Below are 14053 nucleotides of genomic sequence, written 5' to 3' on the forward strand. Positions count from 1 at the left end.
AATAAAAAAAAGGAAAGATAAACTACATTTCCTCCAAGCCTTTGCTGGAAGCAGTTATTGCTGATAGGTTTCAGCGGAGCTAAGCTTTGCCATGCACGTTTCTGTATGGACGTGTGAACCTGTCAATCAAACAAAATGCAATGCGAACCAATCAGCTCCGGACTTTTCTCCGGGTAGGTGGGACTTCCACACACATCACGCTTGTTTCCTGCTCGTTGCTAACAACCTGCTGCCTACAACTTCACCTCTGCTCTGTCGCTTCATGCGTTTCCAGCTGTGATGTTCGTGACGCGTGTGAGTGTGGATGAAGTGTGGGTGAATGAATGAGTGAGTGAATGAATAAATGAGTGAGTGAACGAACGAACTTTGAGCCTCAGCTCCGTGCTGGCTGCATGGTGCTGCTCCGTGTCTCTCCGTCCGCTGCTCTCTGACGCTCGGGGGTTACAGTCTTGGCCTCCAGCCGTTGCTGCGATTTCACCTCATTTCTCAGCGTCGCCCTGCTCTAAAATCATGTTTATTTCATGAAGATGGCGGCGAGTGGGACACTGTAAACTAAATGACTGTCAGAAACATCGCCTCCATTTGTAATATGGTGAGTAACTCGCTGGTTTTGTGTGTGTGTATGTTGCTGTCGATCTGCCTGTGTTGAACCCACTGTGTGGGGATGTCCAGGATAAACCCTTCTTCCTCCTCCTCTTCCTCCTGCTCCTCCTGCAGGAAGCACACACCGGGTTCAGGTGTAAGGATGTGGGCTTCAGCAGACAGGCCTGCATCTCAGCCATTTTGGTGCCCTTGGCAAGTTTGCAAATTGTTGCCCTCAACCAAACTCCAAAACGTTTCACCATAAGGGTTTTTAAAGGTCCCATGTGTATTATTGAGTATGATCATTTTTAAAGGCCCAGTGACACCAAAATTAACTATGTAGTGCTGTAATCACATGTATGTTGCCTGAATTGTGACTCACGTGCCTCAGGAGAGCTACGGATGTCACATGACTAAGTTTATATGACTCTCCATCATGACTGCTTAAAGCTGGAGACACTACAAGATTCCTTGCCTGGTTTTACCCATGATTCACAGTTGGGCAGAGTTTGCAGCAGCACTAGTTGGGGACAGAAATCTCAGTTCCAGTCAATCAAACATGTTTGAATGCTTTGAGTCGACTCTAGACGCAGTCAGGTACAATAGTGTGCACTGATTACTGACCCAATTGCAAACACATGCCAACAGCCAGTGCAAAAGAGTAGGTGGGACTCAGGAAATAGTGTTGGAAGACAAAGATGACAGGTAGTAGTGGGAATATCAAAACGGTTGCTCTCATACATGACAGTGAAAGTTGTGTAATGTCCCTAAAAAAACAGTAAATGAATGGTACCAGTCCAGGATTCAACCTGTCAGAGTTCACTGCACACTTTAAATCCACAGACATAGATCCGTATATAGCAAAACTTGACAGTATAATGCCCCCAGCTTGCTTTTTACCTCATGTTAAGTTTGGAAACAGCTGGAGAGGACATTATTCTAGACCTACTGCATCCTAACATCTTCAACTGACCAATTCCCTTCGTCTTACTCCTGAAAGTTTACAAGAGCCTGAAGGGAAACAAATGGACAATATCTGGTTTTGTGACAAACATTCAACTCGGTGGTTCACCCACTAAAGATAGCGTTGTTGTTGTCGTCAGTGGAATAATAATTGCTGCATTAGCGTAGTGTTCACATTAGCAACAGGTAGTGAATTGTAAATAGTCCATGTAGGGCTGCAACTAATGATTATTTTCAGATTAATCTGTTGATTATTTTCTCGAGTAATTGCTTGGTCCATAAAATGTTGTTGAAAATTTTGAGGATGATGTGCTCAAATGTTTTGTTCTGTTTGATTCTGTTCTGTTGATGAATGATTTCTTTGTTATATGGAGCAAAGAAACTAAATATAAAATATTCACACATTTAATAAGCTGAAAAATCAGAAAACTTGTTTTAATTCCTTAAAACACTCATGACAATTCATCGATTGTCAAAATAGTTGACGCTTAATTTAGTAATTGATTAATAATCGATAAGTTGTTTAAGCCCTAAGACCCTAAGATTTATCAAGAGCTGACCAAGAAATCTGTAACGTATTGGTTCTCATTGCTCTGTGGATTCACCGCCATCATCTGTCGGGGTCTATGGGTAATCCGGTAAAAATGTTCTTGTAGCTTAACAGTAGCTTGTCTACTGTTGTGGCATCCCGGGGCACAGCAGCTATGCATCATCTACACTTCAATGATGATAACAACCGGTTGAAAAGATAAGTTGTCTGACTTATTGGCGTATTTCACATTTTGACCCGGATGTAGAAGAAGGTAGGACGTATAAACTGTAGTACTGTTGCGGGAATCATACAGCGGTGGCATCTTTCTTTGGACAACGCGGCAACCACAAGAGCCCTGATCCATCTAATTTGTATCACTAACAAGTACTGCAGGTATGAAACATACAGAACCAGAGCATGATCCATCTCACCATCCATCTTGCCATTCGCTGACGCAAAGGTCAACAGGAAACTGAAAGATGATGGAAACGTACATCGCCCCACTTTGGAGGCAGAATCAAACATACACGCCCCCTTTAAAAAGATTTTCTCCTCCGCATGTGTACGTACTCAGACTCTGCAAGTTGTCCGATTGCATGTCTTAGTCAGACTATGGCCTTATCTTGATTAAACTGTGCATGTAAACATACTGAGTGAAGAGATAAACTGTAAAAATAGATGTAATCTGCCTCTTGTTGGCATCTGTGTACATGGCACATGTGCAGGCTAGCTCAGCAGAAAATTGTGCGGATCATGAATGCAAAAGGTTTCACTCTTTTACTCCTTATTTAATTGTTTTCAAAAGTAAAAGAGTGATATCCATGGGTTATTTGTTGCCCCTGTATGATTTTCCCATTGCTGTAAGACTGTATATTATTTTGAAAAGCGAAACCAAACATTTTCAAGAGATATAATTGATAAACGACTCCCAACATCATTTTAAGCGTGTTATTTTAAGTAAAAAGCTGGAACAAAGTGGGTTTTTTTTGTGGGCATCCAGCACTCAACAGAAAATGTAGCCCCAGGCAACTGCTTATGTGGTGTATGACCTTAGCCAGCCATATGTGTGTCTGTGTGTGTGTGTGTGTGTGTGTGTGTGTGTGTCACTTTCTACTAGTGGTTTTGACCTTGTGTGTGTTGTAGCCTGCAGGGGTGACACAAGGTGCAATTAGTAAAGTTGTCACTTATCATTGACAGGTGAAAGAAGCAGAGGACTCGTCACAGTCTGGGTGCAGAGAGCAGATATCTGCACTAATCTGTGTTTACGTTGCGTTATGTAAGAGGAGACCTAAATGGCTCTGCTTAATGCCACAGGCCTTTCCTTTATCTCGAGGTACACTGATGTCAGTGTTCTGTGTCAGTGGTGCTGCAGTTCGTTAGTGACACACACTGCTCTGATTGATTACACAAAGAATAAGCATTCGGAGAACACTAACCTCCACCAAGGCCCCTTAGTTTTCCACAGTGTCATTTCAATCCCCTGTCTTGCAAAATTAACAATTGATTAAGAAAAAAAATCCACAAACTGTATGTGTCCAAATCAGCAGCACCAATCTAATCATTTCTATGTAAATCTTAAAATGTCTTCCTTTGGTCAACACCTAAACTATTTTTAAAAACTGCATTAGCTCTAGTGCAAAGCTTTTACCAGTGTTCAAATGGTTTGTTATGTAATTTGATTTTTTTAAGTATGTATCTATGTATGATTTACTCTTTTGTAGTTTTTAATGTTTTAATTAGAGCTGAAACAATTAATCGATGAACTATTTTGATAATCGATTTGAAGCTTTTTTCATGATTAAAACAACATTTCCGATTGTGTAAGCTTCTTAAATGTGAATATTTTCTTCATTTCTTTGCTCTGGATAACAAAGAAATCGTTAAAGGTTAATCATTTTGGTTTGTGGACAAAAAAAGTAATTTGAGAACATCGTCATTTCCAGGTTTGATGAACACCGATCAACATTTTTTAAGGTTTTCTGATATTTTATGGACCAAAAGATTACAGATTAATCGATCATGAAAATAATTGTTAGTTGCAGCTGTAGTTTTGATGAATTTTTGTTTTTGTTGAGTACTTTGTAAAGTTGTTCAGAAAAATTAAATAGAGTTTATTAGTATTATACAAATTAAGCCAGAGCTTAGTCTAGTAAAAGATTCTCATTCAGATTGTTCCGATCTGCCTCGTTCCCAGTGCTGCTGAAGTATTTCCCCCCCATCTTACTGAAATATGCCACTGCCCACTGTTTAGAATCACTGTAGTGTCCAGTGACACTACAGTGTAGTGCCCGCTGTTTAGAATCACTGGACACTACACTGGTGTTGTACTGTAACCAATCTGCTTCATGGTCTTCTGCAAACCCCCTTTTTTAAAGTCGGTGGTTACTTGAGATACTGTTTATTTTTCTTGGACCTCCTGCATTTACCCAAAGAACTGCTGCTTACTGGATATTTCCTCCTTGTTTTCCTCCGGATCACTTTCTGTAAACCCTCTAAATGGTTATGGGTGAAAATCCCAGTAGATCAGCAGTTTATGAAATGCTCAGGCCAGCTCGTCTGTCACTTTCATGCTAAGCTGATTAAATTCTTTCATAAACATGCAGATCAACAGTTCTGCCTGATGAAATGGCCAGTGAGTGTATGTAGAGTATATCTTTTAACCTAAGGCTTCAGAGTACAACAAATACTAAATGAATTAAATAAAATATCTACTGTAAAACGATTCCAAGGGAAGTACATTCCAGGGTCCCAGGAATATTTTTGTAGGGAATCTTTGGCTAAGAAAACATTGAGAATCTCTGCTGCACACTACATGCTGCAGTATATTCAGACAATGAGGTATTCAGTCTCCTTTCACAGAGAGAATTGACGGTCATTGAAAGTCAGAGCCGTCCCCAAATGAAATTGTCGTCTGTGTTTGCCCAACAAAGCTGTGGTTCATTTGGAGAAGCTTTGAGGTCTGATATGAAAAGGCCCTGACAGGAGATAAATGGTCCGTCTCAGGGATCAACTGCAAAATACTCCTGACGGTTAGACCATATCGTTTTTCCTCTTTGACAGGAAGTTTTCTTTTTAGGAAACTAAACTATAATTCTGTAGTGTCCACATGAAGTTGAGACTTTTTGTAATTTGGCAGAAAGATGAAAAAAAGCTTCTGGTTTATCAAGTAGCTGCAGCTTTAAAGCGTCAGTGCGCTGGTTGTATAACATTTCCAAATGAATTTGGCTACACTCGGACTAAAAAAAACAGAAATTAGGCTTTTGTTTCATCCCTGTGACTCTCCTCAAACACAAATATGTAAAGTACGACCTTATATGGGATGATGATGATGATGATGATGATGATGACCAACTCTTGTTTTCCTGTTTTGTTCTTTCAGGGCACCAATGCCTCTGCTCTGGAGAAAGACATCGGCCCAGAGCAGTTTCCAATCAATGAACACTACTTTGGATTGGTCAATGTGAGTACCACTAAATCCTCTCATACATAAACAGAGGTCATTGCCAGAACACTGGTGGTGTTATGTTTCAAAACAAACTGCCATGGAACACCAGTGAGTCACATCCTCTACTGGACAGTTGTTTTTGAATGTGTTGACACTCACACTAACACGTTATAATACAATGTTTACCAAGTAAATCAAGAACAGCATGTTGGTATTTCTGTTTCCCAGCTGACTGACTAATGGACCGAACCCTGTTTTTTTTGTTTTTCTTGTCTTTACCTCTGCTCGTGTCCTCCCTCAGTTTGGAAACACATGTTACTGTAACTCAGTGCTCCAGGCACTCTACTTCTGCCGGCCTTTCCGGGAGAATGTGCTGGCTTACAAGGCCCAGCAGAAGAAGAAGGAGAACCTGCTCACATGCCTTGCGGACCTCTTTCACTCCATTGCTACGCAGAAGAAAAAAGTGGGTGTCATCCCACCAAAGAAGTTCATATCACGCCTACGGAAGGAGAATGGTAAGAGACTGTGCCTGATTTTAAAAGCAAAGTACGAACATTTTACACATGCCCCATATGCTGTGGTGTTGCATGTGTACTATACTGTTATTACTATTGCCCTTGTGCTCTTGCTAATAAAGCTTTAATGATGTTAATTTAATCTGAGTGGTTTGGTGTTCCCTGCTGCTGAAGAGAGGCTTAAATGAAAATTTCTATGAAAATTATAAATTTGCTGTATGAGCAAATTTTCTATTTTCTGTTTGTTTTTTTCCCAAAGCTAGTAAGTGCACATCTCCACTAGGGGTGGAACAGTTCAGTTAAAGAAACCTTTTTTTTTTTAAGTTCTAGTAAGTCAAGCACCATCTCGAGACCGAGACAAGACCAAGACCGAGGCAGTAAAAGTCGGACGTGGTCCCAGCCGTCTCCGTTTTTCTTTTCCTGCAGAATTTACACGTTGCGCTGTGTTTTCTTTTGGAGGTATTTATGCACAATAGGTATTTGTGGTTCAGGTAACCAAATTTTATTATGACAAAAATTTCAAATGATAAATGACTCAAGTTATTGGTTATACCCAAAGCAATACGTTTTACGTAAAATCACAGTAACGATATTAACAAGTTAATCCAAAAATGCACAGGCAATTTAGTGATATCCCAACAGTTGTGGTCTAGAAATAAAATCCCAAGTCCGCTTTGTCCGAGACCGAGACAACTCTGGATTGTTAGGGCTTACTTTCTCTGTCTTTTCGGCATTAGTAGTAGAAGAAACCAGGTGCATGTACACTGCATTTGGTCAATATCGCTCCTTGCAGTAAAGAGTTATAGTTTATTACCTGAGGATTTGAAATCAACAGGGAACAGCTGAGAATGTTTGCGTCGTGACCCCAAAATGATATGAACCGCACCATGAATTTAGTGAACCACTCACTCCTGATCTCCACGTACACGTTCACAAACACAGCTGGAGGTTTGTGCTTCTGTGTTGTGTGTTTTGGTTGCTCTGTGGCTCTAATGTGATCCGAGTATCTGAGGTGAAGGACAGGTGCATGCTGGTGGTAAGGTCACTTAGAGCTGACAGAGAGGCTGACTGTCTTCTGCTGTCCATATTGAGGAAACTCTTTATGTGAATGAACAATGCATGTCTCTGTGTGGACTCGGCTTTTGGTCAGCTGCCTCGTCTCTGGACCCCCACTTCTCAGTTTTCACCTTTCACATACAGATATGTCAAAACAGGAGCATGACTGATATCACCAGTGTAGCCTGTTGGTTTTTTTTATTTACTTTTCTCAGGACAAGAATTCTCAGTTATGTTAGGAATCAGGAATAGCACAGGTGTAACTAAGCACAGTAGTATTGGTTGTCAGTTTGTCAGTGTGCCATTGATGTTATGAGTATCACCTGCATTATTGTCAGTGAAGAACGACCAGACTTATTTTTCACTACTTAAACTATGTTTTTGGTTTTATAAGACCGTAAATGTTCAGAAAAAATGCACCATTGTGTAACAGACCAGTAATGAATTCACCCAGTATCAATGTGGTCAGTTCACACAACCTTAGATGTCCTTCCATTCCCTCCAGATCTGTTTGACAACTACATGCAACAGGATGCCCATGAATTCCTGAACTACCTGCTGAACACGGTGGCTGACATCCTGCAGGAGGAGAAGAAGCAGGAGAAGCAGAACGGACGCCTCAAGAACAATGGCACCGCAGTCACCATGGAGACCGAGGCAGAGAACAAGACGGAACCCACATGGGTTCACGATATCTTCCAAGGGACACTGACCAATGAGACACGCTGCCTCAACTGTGAAACGGTGTGTCTCTCTGCTTCTTTTGCCTATTAATGTTCTGTGAGACGGGTTGTTCATGTCGTGTTAGCAGTCGTCACTTCTGCCAGTCCCTGTGTCACCCAGACCAAGTGCTTCCTCCTGAATAAGTCTGAACAAGAGATTAGCCCATTACAGAGACACTGGGACATGATTTAGTGAGCACACCCAGTGGGCTCCGACCACATCAGGTCAGGAGAGGCTTTGTCGTCAGAGAGTGAGGTGTGGGACGTGTTACCCCGAACAACCACTGCAAACATCAAAGCACTGCACTAAGACAAAAGCTACTCTGTATAATAAGCATTTCAAAGACAGGTTGTGTGTGTTTGGGTGTAGGTGGGTGATTCAGCACGCTTCATCATCCTCATTAACTTAGTCATAGGATATAACAATAATAATAATGGCCTTGGTGTCTCCCCCTCCTGTGTGACAGGTGAGCAGCAAAGATGAGGATTTTCTGGATCTTTCTGTGGATGTGGAGCAGAACACATCAATTACACACTGTCTCAGGTAGGTAGGTTTTTTTCCACACCTCTGTACTGTATAATCTAATGTCCCACATTATCATCGTCATACACTGTTTTTGATTGATTAAAAGTGAATAATGGAGCCTCCTGCGAACATGTTCTCCCCTCCAGGGACTTCAGTAACACAGAGACTTTGTGCAGTGAGTACAAATACTACTGTGAGACGTGCTGCAGCAAGCAGGAAGCACAGAAACGGTCAGTAAAGCACTGAGCCTACATCTGTTCATCTTCCCATCAGATGTAAACTGCATATACACTGAAACACCTACAAAACCTATAATTGACCATTCAGGTTCACTGGGCATGCACTTGCCAGTGTGAACAGGAAGCTGTTAAGGAACAGGAAGAAGTTAAGTGTTAATTGTTGTAGCAGATAATCACTCAGGAGGTAACTGTGATTAACGGCATAAATCATCGTGTCTGATGGTCTCTGTTTCAGCCTGTTCACGCAAACATGCAGTTTTCTATGTAAATCACAACCAGCAGCGTTTTTAAATGTATGTAATGTAGACAGCAGGTGTATGCAGAGCACAATTTAATACGGTTTTCAATGAAAATGGAGGGTGTTAGGATGTTGTCCGAGAGGTCTACATCATCTCTGTTATGTGAGAAACACACTGACTGACGTGTCCGTTTCTGCAGGATGCGTGTGAAGAAGCTCCCCATGATTCTGGCACTGCACCTGAAGAGGTTTAAATACATGGAGCAGCTGCACCGCTACACCAAGCTGTCCTATAGAGTGGTTTTCCCCCTGGAACTCCGTCTGTTCAACACATCTGGGGATGCGGTCAACCTCGATCGCATGTATGATCTAGTGGCTGTGGTGGTTCACTGTGGCAGGTACTTTACATTGATAATTGGTTTTACTCATCCAGTGTTGCACCTCCCTCAAGCAAGGCCACTGCTCCTCGCCATTAATTAAAATCACTCTCAGCTTTGTGTGGATTGTTCTCTGACACGTTAGAGACGAGGCAATTCATCACAAACACACTTATCTAGCTAATAATTAGGCTATTACATTTGCTCTGAATGATAAAAGCGGAAAAGGAGCTTTGCTTGCCGTGAGGTGCAAGCCTTTGTACGCGTTACGTTTAATGAGTGATCACGACAATCGATCGCCATTAACAAGCCACGTCTACTTCAGTCTTTAGCAGCAGCTTTAGATTGGATTTTATTCTCAAAGAGCATCATGTCAATTCACATACTGCTGCGCTACGACATGATGTCATTGCTGGACTTTTTTTGGCTGTCTGCATGGCTCCTCTTGGCTCACTCAAGAGAAGCCATGCCAAATCAAAATATGCAAATCGTTTGTTGTGGCAACTTCTCCCCCAGGACAGAATGAAAAATGAAATGTCAATCTCTGTAAAACAGGATAAGTTCTCTGAAGCATATTTTTTGAGCGGTGCTAAAATGTGACACCTCAAAGACCATTAGATAATGCAAACATTTGTTTTGTAACACAGCATTGTTAGGCACTTGCATTTTAGAAGGTCGGATGTAATAACAAATAGGTATTTGTGTGGAAGGTTGTATGATGATGATGATGATGATGATAAAGTTATGATGTAGACGGTGTGGGAGAAACGCAACATCTATATAATAGCGACTGAGTCACTTTTATTCTTTTATTTCCTCAGTGGCCCAAACCGAGGTCATTACATCACAATAGTGAAGAGTCATGGCTTCTGGCTGCTGTTTGATGATGATATTGTGGAGGTACGTCACTCCCTCCCTCTGCTCTGTCTGCTGTTGTTTGACTCATCTGTTTGCTCCTCGTTGGTGGTCTTTATTCTTACGGTAAACTACGTTTCTGTTCTCTCTTGCAGAAAATTGATGCCCAGGCCATTGAGGAGTTTTATGGGCTTACCTCAGACATCTCTAAGAACTCTGAGTCAGGATATATCCTCTTCTATCAGTCCAGGGAGTGACTGGAGCCAGATCGCCCATCAAGATGAGACTGAATAGGATATTTATGGTTTTACCTTCAGGCGAACAGATCTCAGCCCATCCCTCCCTCCTCCTCCATGTCAGACATATGTGCCAGTCCCAGTCTGAGTCTCTGGGTTTACTTGTGCCCCCCCCAATCTGTAATTTGCTTCTTGTCTTTTAGTCACCTGCATCTGGACTGCACTTTAAAACAAAAGCAAAAATGCTCAACAGGAGGACAAATAAAGGAGTCTACATCTAATAGCCACGCTGATTCTCCACCAGGATCAAGGTGAAGTGAAGGCTTTGATGGACAAACAAGGTGTGTCCCAATCCAGGGGCTGTAGGGACTGCGAAGGTCAAACTGAAATTTGAAGACCTGGTCTACAGACATTTTCCCTTTTCGTGTCACCAGCTTGTCCCATCCGTACCACTGTCGCCTAGCAACAGAGCTGCAGCTGGACGTGGTACAGATCAACCTAACACTTGAATATTTTCAGTAAAACTCAAACTGTTCGCTAATCCATTGAGATGAAGCCTGTGTGTGTTTTGAAAAACCGGTTTGTCTACAGTGCTCACTGAATCCTGGCAAAGGTCCAGCAGCCACCTGTTGAATTCTTAAAGGCTCGAGGATGCAAGGATGCATTTGTCGGCCACTTTTAAAGGAGCCTTGAAAAAAAGGACGGCCTCAATTGCCGCCTGCAAAGGAGACCGACCCCTTGATTTGGACTCGGCAGACAATTGTAAGCAGTTTTACTACATCCTTTATAGGTGTGTGTTTATGTGTGTACATATATATATGGTCCTCTTTCTTATCATGATTCTTTTAATTTCCCCATCTCTGTCTTGTCCTTTTGATGTGTTTATATCCCTGGTGGATACATGAGAAGTGAACACTGTATAATACGACTGTATGTGAGAATCTGAAGCAATACATCACCATTAATTGATTCACAAGCTTAAAACTACCTGTACCGAGTAACTCTGATTTAATATCGGACTAGATATGATCCAATACTTTGATCCAGTTGAGCCACACGCCCTTATATCGCTACACAGGAAAGGAAAAGCTGCTGGTCCTGATCAACATATTTATTTATGTTATTTATGACAATGATAAATGAAGTGTTTGTGCAAAGGACACTGTGTGTATAATACACCGAAATAATCTGAAATACTTTTTATCAGTTTTATTTCTTGGTTTGCATGTTTAAGAAGTATAAGATTAACACAACCCACGACTGCTTATAATCCTTTTAATTGACATGAAAAGTAAATGGCTATTCTGCACTAATGGCTGAACTTATCCAATGTGCAATTTCCCAGTGACACTAATCTATAATCTATTTAAATGTTAGTAGCTGATGTGTTTTGGTTTTTATAGACGGTTCTTTTCTCCCAGTGCTGTGTAAATAAGTCCTAATCATCTCAAAATGAAAGTCTTCCTTCACTACCTGCAATGCACACTACCTTGCGCTGATGTTGGCCACCATGTTCTTTCACCAGTTTGTTTTTTTACAACCATACACATTATTGTTTTTTAAATTTCATCCACAGCGTGTTCGTGTTCTCTTAGTTTGTTTTTGACTTTGTTGATAAAAGTTGTGTATCACACTACGTAGCACACTTGAATCCTGAATAGAGGGACGTTTTAAAGCTGCATTCATAAGTAATACGATATATCCCGCGTACTGTAGACGATTAAGCCCAGGGTTTGTTGACACGCCTCAGCTCTATAGAACAGTGTGATTTCAAAGAACTGTTTTTTTTACATGCGTGACATTCCTTTTTGCTGTCCATCAGAGGACACGTGTCATAAGTAATAAGGATGAATTGACTTTGTTGTCCATACAAACACAGGAGAGGGTGAAAATGAGGATACTCTGTTTTTGTCTCTTCCATTTAGTCTGTTACCGGGTGAAATCACGAGGAATACGTGCCAAACTGTGGTCAACTCTGACCTTGCAGCAGTCTAACAGAACATTAGTTTCTTTTGTAAAGTGTATATTATGTAGAAAACGTGTCTGGAAATATATTTAACAAAATATTTTTTTAAAGTACGAGATTTTAGCTCAACACTGACCATTAATGTAACCCTGTTGAGAAATACTGTGCTGTTTTACAATCACTTCATTACAGAGTCAATCACAATTGTATGCAGAGGTCACCGTCTGTCGTGTTACTACTTTTTACTCGGTTGAACTGAGCCAGGGAAGAAAACTGTAGCAGGATGAGACTCTGGCGAGAAGACCAGGACTTTTCATGTGCTGCTCTTCCATGAACACTTATGCACTTGCCCTCACTGAGAAGTGCTCAGTGGTTGCACTTGGTCTTACACAGACAGGTGGCTAATGAAAGGGAAAAACCAAAATACGTACAAGTGTCTTATTAAGGTGTGGACCATTAGGCGATGCAAGAAGAGTTTTGGTGCACCTTGGCATTTTGAGTCTGGAGGGATGAACACCATTCTTCCAAAAGAGATTCCCTCACTTGGTGTTTTGGTTGTCATGGCAAACATCAGTCCAGAAATCTCTTGTTATACATGTTGCGTAAGGTGGAAATTTGGTGATTGTGGAGGCCACAGCATAACATTCTCTTCATTTACAAACATTTCTCTCATGCCTCATTTTTCCAGGTTTTCCCTTTAATTTGTCACCCACTTGTTTATCTTACTGTGATAAGATAGTGATCTACCTATGTGAGCTCAGGTGCAGGACCTGAACTCGTCTGAAAGAAGGAGGAGGAGGCGACTCTTAAGTCTCTGGTGGCTGTAATAAACTGAAAGTGCACTTTATTATAGTGATGAGCGTAAATGCTTTAATATGAAGAAACACAAGTCTAACACATTCATTTTGAGTTTGTTTGTTTTTTCTCTCCTGTTAAATAAAATGACTATCATCTATATTCCTCGAGTGTTTGTTTTATTCCGCTCTAGTTTGGAGGATGTGCCACAGAAAGTGTCCTCTCTTATTTCCTCTCGCTAACATCCGCTACAGTTACACTCTCACCACAAGAGATGCTTTGGCGTTTTCTGCAAGGTAATGCGCATAAATGTTGCCCTTGGGTGATTCAATTCAATTCAGTTTAATTTGTATGGCACCAAATCACAACATACATTATCTCAAGCTCAAACATGTGCAGCCATCTGCCTCGACCGGTTGGGGTGATAGGAAGAATAGGGGCAGAGGAGAGGTGGGGGAGAGTAGAGACAGAAGGGAGACTCACCATTGCAAGTCACCAATTGTCTGTTCCAATGAATGTGACATAAAAGTCCAGAAGGAAGTTCCTCTAATTGGAACTGGTAAGATTTTTGATCATAATGTCAAAGTCACTGTGACTCCACATAAGTTATAGTGCCTAATGTGGTTCATCAATGAGCTGATGATGTTTTGAATTCAAAAGGTTAAAGGGCAACTTCAGAAGATGAACATATTTCACTTCTCACTGGATAAAGAACATATGAAACTTCTGTGTCTATGTAGTTTGTAGCTCCATCATCTATAATTGAGGAATTATTTACTGTGTTACAACCAGTTTTGTTTGGTCAAGCATGTGTATACATAACTTTGTTGTGTGTCTAACTATAGACTGTTGACAGGAATTTTGGACATATTTTATATTTCAGAATGATGTCCAATGGGAAGCAAAGTCAAAAGAAGATTACTAGTGTGCCATCGATGTCTCGGGAGTAAGAGACTGAAGAGGAACAGAATATTATATTATATATACTAGTTAACGGCTCTATACA

At 41.1% G+C, this 14053-nt stretch overlaps 1 protein-coding gene across 2 annotated transcripts; it reads left to right on the forward strand.

Moving 5' to 3' along the window:
* Window positions 1–215: 215 nt before the first annotated feature.
* usp46 (ubiquitin specific peptidase 46) lies at window positions 216–13196 on the forward strand. 2 transcript variants are annotated; one of them, XM_044044705.1, is made up of 9 exons: window positions 216–592; window positions 5457–5537; window positions 5824–6037; window positions 7599–7837; window positions 8283–8359; window positions 8488–8571; window positions 9019–9216; window positions 10017–10095; window positions 10206–13196. In XM_044044705.1, exons 1-9 carry the CDS (start codon window positions 557–559, stop codon window positions 10305–10307), a joined length of 1110 nt encoding a protein of 369 aa, XP_043900640.1. In that variant the 5' UTR covers window positions 216–556; the 3' UTR covers window positions 10308–13196. The 2 variants fall into 2 exon arrangements, with proteins under 2 accessions (XP_043900640.1, XP_043900639.1); XM_044044704.1 differs by lacking the exon at window positions 216–592 and having other exon boundaries at window positions 5409–5537.
* Window positions 13197–14053: the final 857 nt, after the last annotated feature.

This window comes from Solea senegalensis, linkage group LG14 (genome assembly GCF_019176455.1).
Source record: "Solea senegalensis isolate Sse05_10M linkage group LG14, IFAPA_SoseM_1, whole genome shotgun sequence".
NCBI lineage: Eukaryota > Metazoa > Chordata > Actinopteri > Pleuronectiformes > Soleidae > Solea > Solea senegalensis.